Below are 19,130 nucleotides of genomic sequence, written 5' to 3' on the forward strand. Positions count from 1 at the left end.
CATACGCGCACACACACACACATACGCTCACGCGCACACACACACACATACGCTCACGCGCACACACATACGCTCACGCGCGCACCAAACTTTACTGGCTGTCCTCAAGACATTGCTCGCCCACACGCACACACTCAGCTCTCCGACTGACAGCTCAAGCAGCTTTAACAGGGTCATGGCTTTGTGGTCACTCGTGCTCGTGAGGGAATGTCCACACAAGTTCTGACTGTGAAGCATGTGTGAAGCATGTGTGAAGCAAATATAGCACAGCACACAGGTACACATTCAGTATTCTCTGTTTTTATATCAGGATATAAAATAATATAGATATGTTATATTATATATTGTATTGTAATCCTCTGGTGTTCTAAGGTAGGCTATTGAAATGTTATTAAATAAAATGTCTACCCCCCCCCCCCCCCCCAAAAAAAAAAAAAAGAGGTTCGTATGGAACTGTGGGTCAAAAATCATGATACAAACCGAATCGTGAGGTTGGTGTATCGTTACAGCCCTGGATGAATATGTATGTGTGTATGCATGCATGCATGCAAAGATGTGTTTGTGTGGATAAATGTGTGTGTGTATGCATGCATGCGTGCATATGCGGATATCTGTTTATGTGTGTGTGTGTGTGTGTGTGTGTGTGTGTGTATGCATGCAAAGATGTGTTTGTTTGTGTGGATAAATGTGTGTGCGTATGCATGCATGTGTGTGTGTGTGCGGTGTGTGTGTGGTCACCTGTTGAGCAGCTGGTTGTAGGAGCTCTTGAGGGCCTGGTGCTCCTCGGACACTGCCTGCAGGCGAGCGTTGTGCTCCAGCAGCTGTGTGATGTCCTGCTTGACGCGCTGCACCTCCAGCACCTGCTCCCCCAGCTCCCCCCGCACCACCTCCTTACAGCGCTCACTCTCCTGCAGCAGAGACGCCAGCTTACGCGCCTGGGGGAGAGGGAGAGGGGGAGAGAGGGAGGGAGGGAGGGAGAGAGAGAGAGAGAGAAGGAGGAAGAGGAGAAGAGGGAGTGAGGGAGAGAGAGGGAGGGAGGAAGAGGAGAAGAGGGAGTGAGGGAGAGAGAGGGAGGGAGGGAGAGGAGGGAGAGAGAGAGGGAGTGAGAGAGAGAAGGAGGGAGAGAGGGAGAGAAGGAGGGAGGGAGGGAGGAAGGGAGAGAGAGAGAGAGAGTGAGAGAGAGAAGGAGGGATTGAAGGAGGGAGAGAGGGAGGGAGAGGAGAAGAGAGAGTGAGAGAGAGAGAAGGAGGGAGGGAGGGAGGGAGGGGGAGAGAGAGAGAGAGAGAAGGAGGAAGAGGAGAAGAGGGAGTGAGGGAGAGGGAGGAAGAGAAGAAGGGAGTGAGGGAGAGAGAGGGGGAGAGGAAGGAAGGGAGAGTGAGAGAGGAAGAGGAGGAGAGAGGGAGGGAATCACAGGGGAGAAGGAAGGGAGCAAGGGAAGGAAAAGAGAGAGAAAGAGAGATAGATAGGAAATGTACGAGAGAGGAGGTGAAGAAATGAAAATGAAAGAAAGAACAGGAGAGCAAGAGGAGGAGGTAGAGAGGAGGAGATGAGAGCAGGAAGGACAGAGGGTTGTAGATAGAGGGTGGTAGAGAGGAGGGGTAGATAAGAGGAGGGTAGATAAGAGGGTGGTAGAGAGGAGGAGGGTAGATAAGAGGGTGGTAGATTGAGGGTGGTAGATAAGAGGGGGGTAGAGAGGAAGAGGGTAGATAAGAGGGTGGTAAAGAGGAGGAGGGTAGAGGGGAGGGGGGTAGATAAGAGGGGGGTAGAGAGGAGGAGGGTAGATAAGAGGGGGGTAGATAAGAGGGGGGTAGAGAGGAGGAGGGTAGATAAGAGGGGGGTAGATAAGAGGGGGGTAGATAAGAGGGGGGTAGAGAGGTAGAGCAGGAAGGACAGAGGGGGGGAGGGGTGTTAAGAGATGTGGTTAGGCCTGTCGCGATATTCAATAAATCAATTAATCGCATGATAATTAAAATTAGCTCGATAATTTTTCTGGCCGCGATAAATGCCATTTGCTTGTTTGTTTTCCTCGTCTCTCTCTCTCCCTCTCGGGTCCTTAGAGTAACGATGAGTGAACCCTCATGTCAGTCACTTGTCAGTCGCATGGTGTGTGGGGAGGCGGGACTACTGGCGTATCCTACCACAGAGTGCAGCTAAAAAGCCGCGTGAGAAGTATACCGGTAGGCACTAGGCAGAGAGAAAGCTAGTTGCGAGTTCCAGTAGGCTACGCCTAATAAAGACAAAAAAGATGGAATTGTTTCTAAGCCAAACGCGACAGCTGCAGTGTGGGAGCATTTCGGATTTAAACCGAATGCCCGTGGTGAACCACTGAACGCGTGCGAGTCGGTGTCGCATTTGTTGGAAAACAGTCGCAATTAAAAGCGGCAACACAACAAACATGCATATGCATCTAAAACACAATCATCCGCTGCAGTTTTCCCAGTTGGGGAAAAAAAAAACACAACAAGTGGGCCGTCTTCCTCTTCCCGAGGAAAATTCTCAGAATGACAATATTATCGCTTATCGCAATAATTTCTGAGACAATTTATCGTCCAGCAAAATTTGTTATCGTGACAGGCCTAGATGTGGTCATCAAAAAGGAAGAGGTAACAGTAGGAGGAGAGCGTCACTGGAAAGACACAACAGAACAATCCTACAGCATCACGGAACAAAACAAGAGAGCGACAGAGAGAGAGAGAGAGAGAAAAGAGAGAGAGAGAGAGAGAAGAGAGAGAGAGAGAGAAGAGAGAGAGAGAAGAGAGAGAGAGAGAGAAGAGAGATAGAGAAGAGAGAGAGAGAGAGAGAGAAGAGAGATAGAGAAGAGAGAGAGAGAGAGAGAGAGAAACGAGCTACAGACGACAACCAGGGTGAGAAAATAGCCCCCGACCACTTGACGCCTCCTGCCTCTTGAGGTCGGCGTTTGTGAGTGTGTTGTGTGAGTGTGTGTGTGAGTGTGTGTGTGAGTGTGTTGTGTGAGTGTGTGTGTGAGTGTGTTGTGTGAGTGTGTTGTGTGAGTGTGTTGTGTGAGTGTGTTGTGTGTGTGTGTTGTGTGTGTGTGTTGTGTGTGTGTGTTGTGTGTGTGTGTTGTGTGAGTGTGTTGTGTGAGTGTGTTGTGTGAGTGTGTTGTGTGCATCCGTGGCATGCCAGTGTGCCCCTATGAGTGCATCTATGGTTCGCATGTGAATGTGTGGTCATGTGACCTAATGCAGAGTGGTTTAACATTTAGATCTAGATCTAGGGGTCTCACAAGGCTACTCAACCGCCATGGCCTCTATGCACGCTCACCCCACACACACACACACACACACACACACACACTACTCAACCGACATGGCCTCTATGCACGCTCACCCCACACGACTCCATTACGGAAGAAAAATATGTTGAAGCACTTTTGGACAAGTTTATAAAATACAGAGAGAATGTAGTCTGGTCAGACAAGAGCAAAATTACATTGTTTGGCTGTCATACTACACACATGTTTGGAGGAGACATGGCACATCACCCTAACTGTACGTACACACCACCACCGACTTGAGCTTCCATAGAAGCTCTGGTCGCTCTGTCAAGGACGCTTGTCAAAAAAGTACAGGGAAGCTTTGGACGCTTTGGCCACTCTGACGTGACAGCATTTTACGTTCCATCATGTTCTATCTTAATACTTCCGTCTATTCGATTGGTTGCTGGTCGTTGGACGCTGAACCGCATCATAGCTCATGACCATAAAGTTGACTGACTTTCAACTTTCTGCTTGACGCTCAAGACGGCCAAAATGCGACGCCGACGGATTTGACGCTTCTGGCAGCTGAGAGAAGCTGGCTTCCATTGAAAATGAATGACTTCCTGACTCTTTGGAAGCTCAAGTCGGCGGCGGTGTGTACGTACAGTAAGACAGTGTACAGGAGACAGTGTACATCACCTTAAAAACACGTTATTATGGTGTGGGGCTGGTTTTTTGATTGCTGGTCAGCGCCATCTTGAAATGAACTCACTACAACACAGATCTCACATGTTTTTGACGGAAGAACTTACTCTAAAGTACTTCGCACAAAAACACACGAGATCTGTCGTTTCCGGCGCCCGTCGGAAATCAACTCAAGGTATTGTCCGTATACAGTTATGGTTATCATGCTAGTAACAGCAAAATAGGCGCGCTCACTCAAGTACTTTATGAAGTATTTTGGGTGCGAGTTAAAAATGTCAATCTAGAAGAGGAGGAAACCGAACTCTCTTGTATGTTACTTTTAAAAGGAGTTATTGCACCATGCCCTTGACTACAGAGACGGCTCGACGAACACGCGAAACGCGTCTGTAGTCAAGGGCATGGTGCAATAAATCCTTTTCAAAGTAACATACAAGAGAGTGCGGTTTCCTCCACTTATACGTCATCATGCTAAGTATATCCAAAATCCATTTTACACCGGATTTTCCCTTTAATACTAATGTCCGGTAAAAATTTCATGTGAATAGTCTTATAGAAAATATACTTACTGAAAATAATTTTGACGTGTCCAATTCCTTTTCCCCCCACTATATATACATGTGTGTGTGTGTGTGTGTGTGTGTGTTAGACTTGTAGTCAAGACCGCCTAAACCGAGACCAAGACACTACCAAGACCAGAGGGTATCAAGACCGAGACCAAGACGAGACCAAGGCCAAGACAGACTGAGTCAAGACCAAGACAAAGTCGAGACGAGACCGAGACCAAGACCGAGACCAAAAAAAAAAAAACAGCTAGCGAGCTAGTGTTACCAAAGTCCTTTTAGGCATGTCCCTCCACTCGGCGGCCATATTGCAACGCTTTTTGGGTACTCATCGGGCATCCTAATCAGCAGAAATGCGCGTGCGCAAGGCTTCACCACACCAACCGTGCTCCAGTGTCGAGTTCACAACACATGATTGGCACAATGTCTGCACAACACAGCACATAATTGGCTCAAAGTAGTCAACTCACACCACATGATTCGCTCAATGTATACACATGTCGACATTTTGGCGAGGAAGGGGTGGGATATGTGTAGACGACGTTGCAAACTAGCCCCATGCATTTCTATGGAGGATTTTTTGAGTGCTGTGTCTCCACATTAGAAAGTCTCTGGTGTTACACCATAACTTGCATCAATTGAATAAGAGCAGCATACTGGGGCAGGGTTCTCAAGTTTTGAGCTCAGCTTGGAGTGAGATTGGGGGGGGGGGTGCACTCACTCACTAATTATAAAAAAAAATTGGAAAGAAGCATTAACCCTTTGAGACCTTGAATTTGTCATTGTAATCTATACATCCTATATCTTGTTTTTGTCTGGGAAAGTATAATGCATAGCCTATGTCTCTTATGTCAGCCTTATCAAGGGAAACCATTTGTTTTTTTATGTCACCAGGAAGCATGTCAGTAGAAATAACTTTTCATATTTAGGTGGGATAGATTGGAATCTTGAAATATAATAATCGTGGCGCTGGGATATTCTATGGCTCACCAATTTACGAGATGTAGGCCTATATGTACTGAGTGAGACAAATATTTTATTTATTAGGCTAATTGCTTTATTCACTTGAGTAGCCTATATTGTCACTGAATCATTAGACTAAGCATGTGCATGCCGAAACCGAGGACAGCAAGTTCATTATACATTATGGTGGTTGGCAGGTCATTGTCTGCAGCAGTCCTGTATGTTTAGAAAAAAATGTAGGCCTATGTGTAGCATACTCGCTCAAATTGATAACACTCGTTAATAATAAGCTAATTTTGATTTATTGTTGACATGGTCCATGGAGGATCAGATGGGTGTCCCGGGACCTGATGAACATGGCGCTAAAAAGCACAAACGAGTGCGAAAGTTGCAGCCGTGACGACAGGGAAAGTGCAGGCAGCCACGAGAGTGATTGGTCGTGTAAAATGAACGTTGCTGATGTCTGGCTTACACAAAGCTATAACGACACAATCATTAGGTTTTCTTAATGACCGACAGTTTAGTTTAGTTTATAGATAAGAAATAATTTTGCCATAAAGTAGGCTAGGCCAAATGTTCGTGAAAAGGCTTGATTTACACACCCTGTAAAGTACCATAAGTAGGCTGGTTTACCAAATGACAGACAGTTGAATTTCTGAATAAAAAGAATGTTGGTGCAGTTTTGAAATCTTAAACGTGTAACCCCACACAAGCATAACGTGGTTGTAGGGAGGGGATGTGCTATTTTATTTTATCGTCGGATACAACGAATAGCCTACTATTTTTTGATTGGATGTCGGTGGCTATTTATTTTTTTGATTTTGCTGGTGAGTGGTGCGCTAGTTCTGAACCCTGCGAGAAATCCTCTCGTATCCCTGCGCCTCCTCTAATAATTATGCAGATACCTTGACATCCCTAGTAATATTTCTGCGTGAGAAATGCAAGGTGTGGTGTGTGAGCGTGTGAACTTGTTGAATTGCGTGATACTTGAGAACCCTGCTGGTGTAAGAGGTTCAGTCCCAGTTTAAATTAAATTTAAGAAGGTATTATTTCAACTACAGACAGAACAATGCAGAGACAGACCATGTCATGAATGTGTGTGACTGTGAGCTCACTCACTGTAAATGTTTTCGTAGACTGGGTGAGATAAACTATGTAGGCTATATGACAATGATGAGAGAGAGAGAGACTTTGCAAAACTTGCATTTTGCAGAATGCTTCTTTCTTGCCCCTGGACTGCAAATTTCTTTATGTTCCGTGAATGCAAATTTAAGGATGGCGGAATTCGCTGACGCTTATTACTAGGTCTGACTGAGACTGACAGCTACGACGTAAACCTAACGTTTCGCGCTGGCTACACTTGCGTCTTTTGATTGGATGAGCGCCAGTTTCTTAATCACAACAAAATACATGTATGTCATTGATTGGTTGCATTTGAAAGGTTGCATTTGAAGGGCGTGAAAGGCGAAATAATTTAATGTTGCATTATCGAATGTTATGTTTTGTATCATGGACATATTTGTTGCAAATCTCCTGACCACTATGTCGACCCGAGACCGCAAGACCAAGACAATGAGACCAAGACAAGACCGAGGGATCCGAGATCCGAGTGTGTATGTAAGTGTGTGTGTGTGTGTGTGTGTGTGTGTATGTAAGTGTGTGTGTGTGTGTGTGTGTGTGTGCATGTACCTCGGCCTCTGCCTGAGCCCTCTGGCAGCGGTACTGGGCGAGGAGTCGATCGGCCTGGGCCAGGGCCAGAGCTTTGGCCTCCAGCAGGTCCTCCAAGCGGCTCTCCTTAGACTAGGGTGGAGACAGACACACACACACACACACAACCGTCAGACAGATACACACATACACACACACACACACACACACACACACACACACACACACACACACACATGTCAGACAGACAGACAGACACACCCACACACACACACGCACACAGATACACACACACACACACACACACACACACACACACACACACACACACAGATACACACACACACACAAATACACACACACACACAAATACACACACACACACACACACACACACACACACACACACACACACACACACACACACACACACACACACACACACGTCAGACAGATACACACAAACGTCAGACAGACAGACACACTGACTGTCAGAGGTAGAGACAGATATACAGACACACAGCCTTCGGGATTCAGGCCTGGGCATCAATCGTACAGGAAGTCTGCTGAGATGACCCAACTATGGTGCACTTACAGCCAGGGCAGAGATCTTCTGCTCGTACACGTCAATGACCTCCGACATGTGCACATCCTTCATCTGCTCCTGAAACTACAGCACGTCAACATCATTGGAAAACACAAACAACAACAACAACGACAACAGCAACAACGACGACACAAACTGACACAATTACAAGTCCATTTAAACAGTGCACTCAAACACTGCACCATAGTTTCACACGCACACCATAGAAAAGCTCAGAAATGTCAGACTTGCAGATGTGCAGACAACAAGATATGCTTGACCAGACAAATCACACTTGACACAGGCCGGAAATTAAGTGCGCACACACACACGCACACACACACACACACACACACACACACACACACACACACACACACACAGACACACACACACACGCAAGTGACAAAGATAACACGTTTTTTTTAACTCTGAGTGTTTGTGAATTTCTGTAAAGGCACATTCAGAGAAACGCACACAGATACTGTAAATGCACACACACCTCAAGCCCACTCTGTAGTTTCTCTATTAGCGAGTCGATGGATTGCTTGGCTGTGGTGGTCACTTTAGAGCTGGGGCCAGACGGGAGACTGGAGAGAGCGTCCTGGACAGCCATGCGCTTGACGGGCACCTCGGAGTCCCGCTGAGTCTCCCGGTAGGCATTGTTGGCAGCGATGCTCTCGCCCAGACTTAGGCCACATCATGATAGACAGACAGTCGCAAACAAATGAACAAATAAACTATATTATAATTATAAATGTGAATAATAACATTATATATATATATATATTATTATTATTATTATTATTGGTGTTAATAATAATGATAATAATAATAATAATAATAATAATAATAATAATAATATTTTTTTAGGGAAAAGGGAAGTCACTAAAAACAAATTCAACTCCAATTTCAAAACACACTGCAATAGAGAACACTGTAGACTGTGAGATAGGATTGTGTTCGTCTCTCAGAGTCGGGACGATCAGTGCACGCTTGTATTGGTCAAAGCTTCCTGTCCTGGATGGAGGTTGTTGTTCAGAGAGGCTGCAGGTGGAGGGGATCACAGCACAGCACAGCACAGCACAGCACAGCACAGCACAGCACAGCACAGCACAGCACAACACAACACAGCACAACACAACACAACACAACACAACACAACACAACACAACACAACACAACACAACACAACACAACACAACACAGCACAGCACAGCACAGCACAGCACAGCACAGCACAGCACAGCACAGCACAGCACAGCACAGCACAGCACAGCACAGCACAGCACAGCACAGCACAGCACAACACAACACAACACAACACAACACAACACAGCACAGCACAGCACAGCACAGCACAGCACAGCACAGCACAGCACAGCACAGCACAGCACAGCACAGCACAGCACAGCACAGCACAGCACAGCACAGCACAGCACAGCACAGCACAGCACAACACAACACAACACAACACAACACAGCACAGCACAGCACAGCACAGCACAGCACAGCACAGCACAGCACAGCACAACACAGCACAGCACAGCACAGCACAGCACAGCACAGCACAGCACAGCACAGCACAGCACAGCACAGCACACTCACATGACGGAGGGGAAGTCGGGCAGAGGTGCCGCTTCAAACAGAATGCGGAGGGCGCTCTGCACCAGCTCCCTGCGCTGGCACGTCATGGCCTGAGACAGCGGCGTCACCATCCGCTGGTCCTGAAACAGGAAACACAACGGTCAGCATCTCCGAGCCCTCCGCCACACTTTATCACTTGCCCACACATCACTGCTGAAATGTTTAAAGGACCAGTATGTAGGAAATAATGGAAAATAAATTGGAACCATTCCAAAAATTATCACCATATGTCGTCAGAGAGTAAGGAAACACGCTGAATTGAAGTAATGGCTTATTTGACAACATTACTCTAACCCGTAAAACCCTGTAAAACCAGTGAAAAAAATTAGTTACAGGGCGGAACCTCTTGGAATTTTCGTTTATGTTTTGAACGATTAATTCTAGAATAGCGTATTAATAATGGGCTGGCGCGTCCCCCCATTTGGGTTGCCAAATTAGCAAAGGCCAACTGTCAACAGCTGTCAGTTGTAGTCATGAACGAGTAGCCTACGAGAGGCAGGCAAATTTCCCAAATTAAAACAAGAAACCAATTAACTGGACATCGGAGGAACTTCCTGAGATGGCGACGTCTTCATTAAACACAAAAAAATGAAAAAAAAAAATGAAGTCTGACGCAGAGCTGGCCATATTTCTCCACGACAGGTAGCCTAGGCTAAACTTCATCTGCATCGCTAACTTCAGCTAAATATGTTACGTTGGGTAGAGAGGTATTTTTTGTTTTCACTGTTTCCGTAATGTGTAGCTGGGTCATGGTTGGAAAAACGTTTAAGCAGCTGCAGGTCAACTAACGTTAGCTAAGTCTTCATTACATCTGGCAACCCAAAAGTGGCTCACGTCTAGGTAGTCTTGAGAACGTTCACCAGTTTTGGCCTACAGAACGTTCGGTAACAATCCTACAAATCGCTCCTTTAAATGACAAGGATTCCATAAACAATGCAAATGTTTCAATGTTTAAATGACAAGCATTCCATAAACAATGCAAATGTTTAAACGACAAGCATTCCATAAACAATGCAAATGTTTAAATGTTTAAATGACAAGCATTCCATAAACAATGGGTTTTACTGAGCAGCACTGACAAAAACAGACCTGAATCGTGATCGACATGGCGACAAAAGGGTTCGTATTGGAAAAAATGGAATGTCATATAGTAAGTTAACGTGGAAAGCGGAGTGCGCCGCGTTCACGTCTGCATGTCTGGCGGGACGAGAGCGACTAGGAGGTCAGTACCTGCAGGATCCTGTAGAAGCAGGTCTCCATATCCAGGACATGCTGCTTCAGCCGACTCATCAGCTCCAGCAACTTCAGCACGGCCTCTGAACACACCTGGCTGTAGGGAGGTCACAGGCATACACACACGCACACGCACACGCACACACACACACAGCCACACACACGCAGGTGGGACACGGACACGGCTAAACACCAATCACTTCCAGTGTTTCCCATACATTGACTTTGTTCCCATACATTGACTTTGTTCCCATACATTGTCTTTGTTCCCATACATTGACTGTTTGTGGCGGCCCACCACAGTGTCAACATTGACCACCACACAATGATTTTCCAGGTTGTACTAAATTGTGCTTAAATCTGGTTCATCATAACCACGCTACGCTAATTTGTTAAAAACTGTTGAATTCAAGTTAATTCTGCAAACCTACCCCCACAAAGTGTGGGAAACACTGACTTCACAGCATGGCACAGCGACAATTAATGGAGATGCTCGGTATAATGGAGATGCTCGGTCACAGTGTGAAGGTCACACATCGGTAATCTGCTGCATCCCGGAACATTTCAGTTTACAGACTGAATGAATCACTTGTGAAAGATCTACACCTCTATGAAAGCCATGATGTTTTGGAGAGCTCTGTACCACAGAGTGAATCACACCACTCTGACTCAAGACCAGAGCGAGTAGCGTGCCACTGACCTTATGTCTCATGTAGTATCCCTCAGATGTCTCATGTCATATCCCTCAGATGTCTCATATCTCATGTAGTATCCCTCAGATGTCTCATGTCATATCCCTCAGATGTCTCATGTTTTATCCCTCAGATGTCTCATATCTCATGTCGTATCCCTCAGATGTCTCATGTCATATCCCTCAGATGTCTCATGTCATATCCCTCAGATGTCTCATGTTTTATCCCTCAGATGTCTCATATCTCATGTCGTATCCCTCAGATATCTCATGTCATATCCCTCAGATATCTCATATCTCATGTCGTATCCCTCAAATGCCTCATGTCTCATGTCGTATCCCTCAGATGTCTCATGTCGTATCCCTCAGATGTCTCAGGTCTCACTCTACTCCCCATCTCACTCATGCCCGGTCATATCTTCACTGTCCTATCAATGAGGGCTAGAAACGTCCAAAGCAGTGTTTCCCATACATTGACTTATTTGTGGCGGCCCACCACAATATCAACATTGACCACCACACAATGATTTTCCAGGTTGTACTAAATTGTGCTTAAATCTGGGTAGCATCATAACCACGCTGCGCTAATTTGTTAAAAACTGTTGCATTCAAGTTAATTCTGCAAACCAACCACCACAAATGGAATTCAATACTGTGGGAAACACTGCAAAGGTAAACGCCCTCGGAGCGGAGTTGGTCTCACCTGAGGTGGCCGTTGGTGACGGGGCAGGTGGAGCCGTGGCTGTTGGAGAGGAGCAGCTCCACCTGCGAGGCGCAGAGCTTGGAGGAGATCTGCTGGGACACCAGGCTCTTCAGGTGTTCCTCCCCACACAGCAGTGACCCAGTCAAGGCTTGCATCTGTACTTATTTGCCTTATGGACCAACTTGATTGCTGGGCAAAATGTAAAGACTATAACTAAAGCTAATTGATTAACTAACTAGGCTAAATCATTTTTTTTATTTAACACCATGACCTTAACCACAAACATTGATGAGAGCTCAATGCTCCTACGTGCTCAAGGCAAATAGTGTTCATGAAGGAAAACTTTGCTCCTTGATAGACTTTGCCCACCTTTTAAAGTCTTAGGTCCTGAGGTACAAACTGAATACATAACTTGTTGAGTATAATTAAGGTGTCCTTCAATGTTCTTTTTAAATAAATTACCAATCTATTTGGTGAGAGTACTGCTGGCTAGCAAAAGGTTATTTTTAGGCTCATATTTTGGTAAGAGAATGTGTTCTATTGATATTATTCTGATAACATAATTTATTCCATTACTATTATTAGTATGTTTATGTAGGCTATATGACAATGTTCAAGTGTTCATTTGTATAGATAATATGTATTGGTATTGTATCGTAAAACCACCAATTACCAACCATTTCGTTCGAAAATTCTAAAACAACAATGTTTTTTAATACTTCAAAATAACATTTGATAAATGAATAATTTTTCAGTAGTGTGGATTTGAACAAAATCTAGTTTGTTTTTTACCAGGGCTTTTACTGCCTGAAATATCCGATTTTGTTTACCACTCTCAGAGTTTAGTGCTGGGCTGGTGAGTGCCTATTTCCAACCTTTCTCACGGCACATCAACGTTTAGACTGAGAATTCTCGTCACAAATCAAAATTCCACTGGAGCTCCAAGCGGATTTGTGCAGCCTTACAACGTACAATGTTTACATCTCTTCAAGTCATGGTAAAATGTCATTTTTGGTACATAGCTAATCTAGATACACTTATGGTGTGGGTGCTTGCGTTTCTTTAGGAATCCCCAGTCTTGGTTTGTATAGAACTGAATATTAAGTGACACATACACGTAAGCGGTTGGAAATACGGGACGGTTGGTAATAGGTGACGTTCCTATACATCACTTCGGACAAAAGCATCCGCTAAAAACCCATAAACATCTAAACAAACATAAACAAACATATAGGATCATTAAAGGATATCCAACAGCAGCTCCACAACGCTGCCCACGCGGACACAGTGCCTCCTCAGCTGCTGCTCCTCCTCCATGGAGTCTGGCGCCTGGAGGATGCCCACCAGAGCGGGCAGCAACAGCTCCAGGTAGGAGTGCACCGTAGAGGACGAGCCCGCATCGATCACCTCCTGAGGGAAGCAGGACAGGTTGTCTCACGACTCTGCATTTGACTAAAACATGTACAGTCGCTAAGCAATAGCTAATCTGTCTTCTGATGGGGAATGGGTCAATCGTTATTCAGATTAAAGTGACCCAAAATGACTATGGACACAGTTTGAGGAATATATACCTCCTGGTTCTATGTGAGAGAGCATAATGCTAGCACAGCAATAAAATACTAAAATCCCAGCATCACTACAAACAGTTACCGGTTACATACAACTATCAAATACATACAAGATCAATGTGATCACTATGGGGTATATATCCAGAGAACAGTTAGGAATACATAGTGTTTTCATACTTAAATCTACTTTAAATCATACAAACGGCATTTTAAACACAACCAGGGAATGCATTTAAACAAATATGCATGGTTGTCTGTGTTATGCTGTCAGTGCTGGCGCCTATGCCAAAAAGCAGGTTTTGTTAAAACTCTAAGTTTGTTAACCATGAGAAGAGGGAAACTCCGAGTTTCCGTTCCAGTAAGAAACTTAACTCAAACTTTGGGTCAGTTACCACGGTAGTGACAGAAGTTAACCTGTATGACATCAATGTATTGTATTGTAATGTATTTAAAATCAAACTCCAGAATCTGAGAACGAATCTGTAACCGATTATTATATCATAAGTGCGGGTTGAGCCCAGACCTCGAACAGCTCGGTGAGGAGATGCAGGGCCTGCAAGCAGCAACGCTCGGGATCGTGGAGAGGCCCCGTGGCCCACTGCAGGAGTGCCACGCAGGGCTCCGACACCCTGGACTGCCCTCCCTTCCTGCCCGCAGGCTGCCGCCGAGGCCTGAAGGAGCGGAACACCGTCTCACACAGCAGCTTACGCAGGCCCGTGACGGAACACAGCGACACCAGGAGTTCTAGAACCTGGGAAAGCGCATCGTTCAGTTCATTTGGATTTGACCATACCATACCATGTCTGTACTTAAACATTTTTGTTCCATTAAACCAACAAGTTAACATAAAATAATGGCCCCAAAAGATGTATCTTTACATCTTAGTTTTTAGTTTATTGAAATGATTCATATAAATATAATATTTAATATGTAGTATTTAAAAAAAACATGTCATCTGTGCAAATGTTGTGAATAAATGCCTTGTGAATATCATCCCTTCAGACAAGTATAAAAAAAACATGCTATCAGAAACCAATTGAAACCCTGACTTGCTCACCTTCGATGCTGTTTCTGAGTCCTTGCTGTGCAGAAGCCCAAACACCTCAGTCAGACAGGCAGGAAGGAGCTTATAGCTATAGAGAGGAAGCACAGTGACTCACAAATTAGAAGGACGACCTCAATTCAGTCACATCTACATTAAGTCCCTTTAGCAGAGGCTTTTATCCAAAGTGACTTGCAAAAAGGAGGAGTAACCATGTAGACCTGAGTAACAAGGTCGACCACTCAACATAGCCCTGTTGTCTCTGTGTGCAGGCCTAAGCTTTGGAGAGAGCAATGAAGACGCACTTAGCCAGGTAGTCTGCAACCTTTGGGTTCTTCACAAGATCCACAAGCAGGTCTACAGCATAGTTCCGTGTCAAAGAGCCATCTCCATTGACTGTTATGTTGAATATGAGCGGAAATGTCTGGTGGATGTTCTCTGCATTGAACAGCTAGAAATCAGAATTAAAACAAACCATCAATCAACAAACGCACCTTTGTATCCTGTCAGAAAATGTGCCTTTTAAAGGAAAACACAGATTTGGATACATCATATGTCTGGATACGGTCATATATTTGTTTGTATCACTACCTTTTGTCCTTCCTCCTCGTTGAGCGTCAGGCTGCTTAATATGGACAACGCGTAGATTACCACAGTCAAGGAGTTGTGAGCCAGGAAGTCGATTAAGCACCGATACAGCGCCTTGACGTTACTCTAAGACATAAAGGGGGACATATTATATTTATAACAATAATAACAACAGTGACACTTTAAAAAGTCATTTATCCCTGCACATTAAATGTTCATCATTATGACGCACACAAATTGTTCTCAATTCAAAGAGGGAATATAGCCATTGAAGCCATTAAGGCAAGTCTTGCCATTTGGCGGCCACCTTGGTAACACCCCTGATATCACAGAAAAACAACCCACCTGACTCTTGATGTGAGTCTGAACAGAGAGGTTATGACGACAGAGATTGGCCATGAGGCCAAGACAGGGCTTTATGATGTCATCATTACGAGACTTGCTGTGGGGTGAGAAAAACAGGAAAAATAAGCACAATTCTAAATCTAAATGTGACACACAAATGGCATGTGTCTGACAAGTTTGAAGTGTGTCTTTCTTATCAGATTGACTCACACATTGTGCATGAGGAACGCCAAGAGGTCATCGAGATACGATGCACAGTGGGGGACTCGCATCCTGTAGGTGAACCTCTGCAACACCTGGAGACACTGAGAGACATATCTCTACTTCACATACACATCACAACCTCTGCAACACCTGGAGACACTGAGAGACATATCTCTACTTCACATACACATCACAACCTCTGCAACACCTGGAGACACTGAGAGACATATCTCTACTTCACATACACATCACACACACAGAGCAAGAGTCATCACAAGACACAACCTTGCAAAGTGAAACTGCATGAACTGTATATTCATACTGTCTACATGACAAACCATTTTCGACCTTCTAGGACATCTTCTAGATAGAGAAAGCTCAATAATGAGGATGGATGGATGGATGGATGGATGGACAGACGGACGGATAGATAGATAGACTCTTAAAGCTGCAGTTGGCAAGTCTGACAGATTGAGGCGACTTAGCCAAAATTTTTAATGTTTACAACTCTGCTGCATGAACATATCAGAGAGGAGGGCTCGTACTTGCACCACCAGCGGCTCGTCCGGAAGGGATCTGTTGGAGTGGATGATGGAGGCAAGGGTCCCGGTGAGGTTGTAGCTGCTGTGGAGAGCCTCTATGGTCTCCTCATCCGATGCTGCTAAAAACAGAATCACAACAGGGCCGTGGTATTACATCAATAAACAACCATCTGTACTTATCATACATACATGCACTGTAAACATGTGCCTTATCATACATACATGCACTGTAAACATGTGCCTTATCATACATACATGCACTGTTATGTCAGCTGAAGACACAGATGTGTATTTCCACTTATGAACACTGGAAATGCATTGCAATAACCAAAAGCATATAGATAGATAGATAGATAGATAGAAAGATACTTTATTGATCCCCAAGGGGAAATTCAAGGTTATTATGACCTTTGTGTATGCATGTATATATATATATCACTCATGATTATGACAGCCAGTGTTATAGTATGTGGCCTGATAGAGATATTTAAAATGAGGACAAAAGTAGCGGGCTTCTACCGAGTTTAGCCAACAGGGATACGATGGTACTACTGAGGGCATGGCTGGTCTTTGAGTCGATGGCAACCTCCAGAAGCCCGCTCAAACACTCGCTAGGCAACACCTGTCCCGAGGCGAGGAGTCTGGAACACTGAAGCCCCGTTAGGTCCTGCTCGGCACACACAGACACATGCAAAACATCATTTTCATTTCTAGAAAGTCTTTCATGAACTAACTTAGTGTGTCCAGATAGGATACACTCTTTGAAATGACACTGTGTGACCACTTCATAGTGAATAGAGTAGTGAAATGTGAAAAAATAATGCTAGACTACGGTCGGTGTGGGAAGATAAGATCTTGTTCAGCCATTTACAGGTACAGTAAACTACGTTCACGTTAAGTTAGTTGAAGCCAGAAAGAAATGTATTTTCGACACTCACGTTGATCTGTTTTTGCAGTTGTGATGTGTTGACAGCAGACCTGTTGTTTTTGTATTGTCTGATGGCTAGAAGCATTGACTTCAAACATGTTGTTACATCCATTCTGTAATGAGAATATCTACAACGTAAGTTGACAGCTAAGTTACCTTGACATCAGAAAGGATGAGCTGAAGAATATGCTAACGTCAACGTAGCTAAGTCATCAATCTGTCTAACTTAACATCACGTCAGCCGTAGTAGATAATATTACACACTAACCTGAACAGTAGCTCCCCAAAGCTTGCTGCTGCCACTAACTAACTTATTTTAAGAAAGGACCTGGATAAACTGAACGAAATCAAATCAGCTTCTTATGCTAACTACTTATGATGCATAGTTAGCTAGCATAGCTAAGCTCATTATGATACAAAGCAGAGCAAGCAAACTGAAAAGCTAGCAAGCTAGAAAGGCACCAACAGCTAACGTTAAACAGCAAGAACGAATGCTAACACAATACTAAAACTGATTTACTGTTAATTTGTGATTATATATCTGTGGCTTTATAGGCGATCAATTACTTACATCTAGCGTCCCCCCTATTACGTTTAATATCATCTGTTTTCGTTATGGTACGTTACCACCAACTATTGTCCCTCCCGCCGCAGGTTTGAACGACGGAGTTGTACACAGCAAACCATAGGGGTGATGACACAAGTAGATAATTGTAATTAAAATACGTTAGTATTGAATTCTACATAATGTAGATATATGTATACCATAAGCTGTATTTATGGTCTTAAATCATATATTATATAGCAAATCCAAGTCCATTGAGTATTATTTCACGTAGCCTATGTCAGTATTGACACCCCCAGTGTAAGAAAGTGAGTTTGCCTGATCTTGTACCACATCATTACGCTAGTGCCAACATTTTTACGGGGCGGCCAGGCTACTGTAGACAGTTAGACAACCCATTCCACTACAGAATAACCTACTGATTCCATATTTTAGAATCGGAGACATCTTAAATAAATGTGTAGGCCTAGGCCTCTATATAGGTATCGATATTGCTGTAAGTTTGTGATCTGTAATCAGCCACATAACTCCTCTTCCTAGTTAATTGAGTTCCTAGTAGCCCGAATTAAATTCAAATAGGCCTCACTGTCACTTACTGGATTTGCTCCCTGCTATTTTTTATGGGTCGTATATGCTATTTCATTCATTTCATTTTCATTATTGATACTAGATAAAAAAAATTGTGCTTTAATGCTTAATGTAGGCTTACCATTTTAAAAACAAACTGTCTAATTTTAACTATTGTGATGTTCATATTCTGTAAGTCGCTATAAACAAAGGCGTCTGCAAAGTAATTTCCCTGTACATTTCTGGTAATTTTTGTTTCACATTTCATACATTTTTCTGCCAAAAAAAAGAAAACCCTGCAAAAGTTGTAGGCCCAATGTTTGCAAGTTTTCAGCTCAGTAGGCTATTTGTAACACTAAATAGCCTAAATAGGTAGGTCATTCGTAAGAGTAGTAGACCACACCAGGCTAGGCCTTTTTGTAACTGTAGGCCTATATTCTCTTCAGCTAAAAACAGACAAACAAAACTATACCTGTTCTATCAGGCTATTAAGAATGAGAAAAGAGTATGTGCAAGAATTACTTCCTCCTGCTTACCTCTGTACTAATAAAGTAACTTGAACTTGAGCCCATACAGTCTATAGCTCAGCTCATGGGCAGAGGGTTCATACGCATCACACTAGGCTATGTGCCGAGCCCTGGACACCCCTGGCCCAATTTCACCCATCCAATGCTTGAAGTAAGAATCAGGTAGTTTTCTGACTCAAAAGAATGATTTAGGCCGCCTAAATCATTCTTCTGAAAATGACTTGCGACCTGCGGTGTATTGGTCAGTGGATGTACACATTTTGAAAGGTTAATTTTCACTA

The 19,130-nt window shown here is 44.1% G+C and overlaps 1 protein-coding gene across 3 annotated transcripts in view; it reads right to left on the reverse strand.

The window, feature by feature from the left end:
- The window catches only part of cip2a (cellular inhibitor of PP2A), a 22,405-nt gene extending 4,553 nt beyond the window's left edge, over positions 1-17,852 (reverse strand). The window contains exons 1-18 of one of the 3 annotated variants that reach the window (XM_076290065.1): positions 17,762-17,852; positions 17,201-17,303; positions 16,782-16,929; positions 16,266-16,378; positions 15,727-15,821; positions 15,517-15,613; positions 15,175-15,297; positions 14,889-15,034; positions 14,599-14,674; positions 14,065-14,292; positions 13,224-13,383; positions 11,974-12,106; positions 10,577-10,676; positions 9,308-9,426; positions 8,202-8,388; positions 7,709-7,783; positions 7,135-7,245; positions 739-935 (exon numbers count right to left, since the gene is read on the reverse strand). In XM_076290065.1, the coding sequence (XP_076146180.1) occupies positions 739-935; positions 7,135-7,245; positions 7,709-7,783; positions 8,202-8,388; positions 9,308-9,426; positions 10,577-10,676; positions 11,974-12,106; positions 13,224-13,383; positions 14,065-14,292; positions 14,599-14,674; positions 14,889-15,034; positions 15,175-15,297; positions 15,517-15,613; positions 15,727-15,821; positions 16,266-16,378; positions 16,782-16,929; positions 17,201-17,302 (2,210 nt within the window). In that variant the 5' untranslated portion in view covers position 17,303; positions 17,762-17,852. Of the gene's footprint in view, positions 1-738; positions 936-7,134; positions 7,246-7,708; positions 7,784-8,201; positions 8,389-9,307; positions 9,427-10,576; positions 10,677-11,973; positions 12,107-13,223; positions 13,384-14,064; positions 14,293-14,598; positions 14,675-14,888; positions 15,035-15,174; positions 15,298-15,516; positions 15,614-15,726; positions 15,822-16,265; positions 16,382-16,781; positions 16,930-17,200; positions 17,304-17,761 lie in introns of all 3 variants that reach the window. The other 2 variants (XM_076290066.1, XM_076290063.1) reach the window with 2 other exon arrangements.
- Positions 17,853-19,130: the final 1,278 nt, after the last annotated feature.

The sequence above is a fragment of the Alosa pseudoharengus genome, unplaced genomic scaffold, assembly GCF_046254945.1.
Source record: "Alosa pseudoharengus isolate Yale_2024_CS ecotype anadromous, Long Island Sound unplaced genomic scaffold, YU_APseudo_1.1 YU_APseudo_1.1_scf_18, whole genome shotgun sequence".
In the NCBI taxonomy this organism is placed as follows: domain Eukaryota; kingdom Metazoa; phylum Chordata; class Actinopteri; order Clupeiformes; family Clupeidae; genus Alosa; species Alosa pseudoharengus.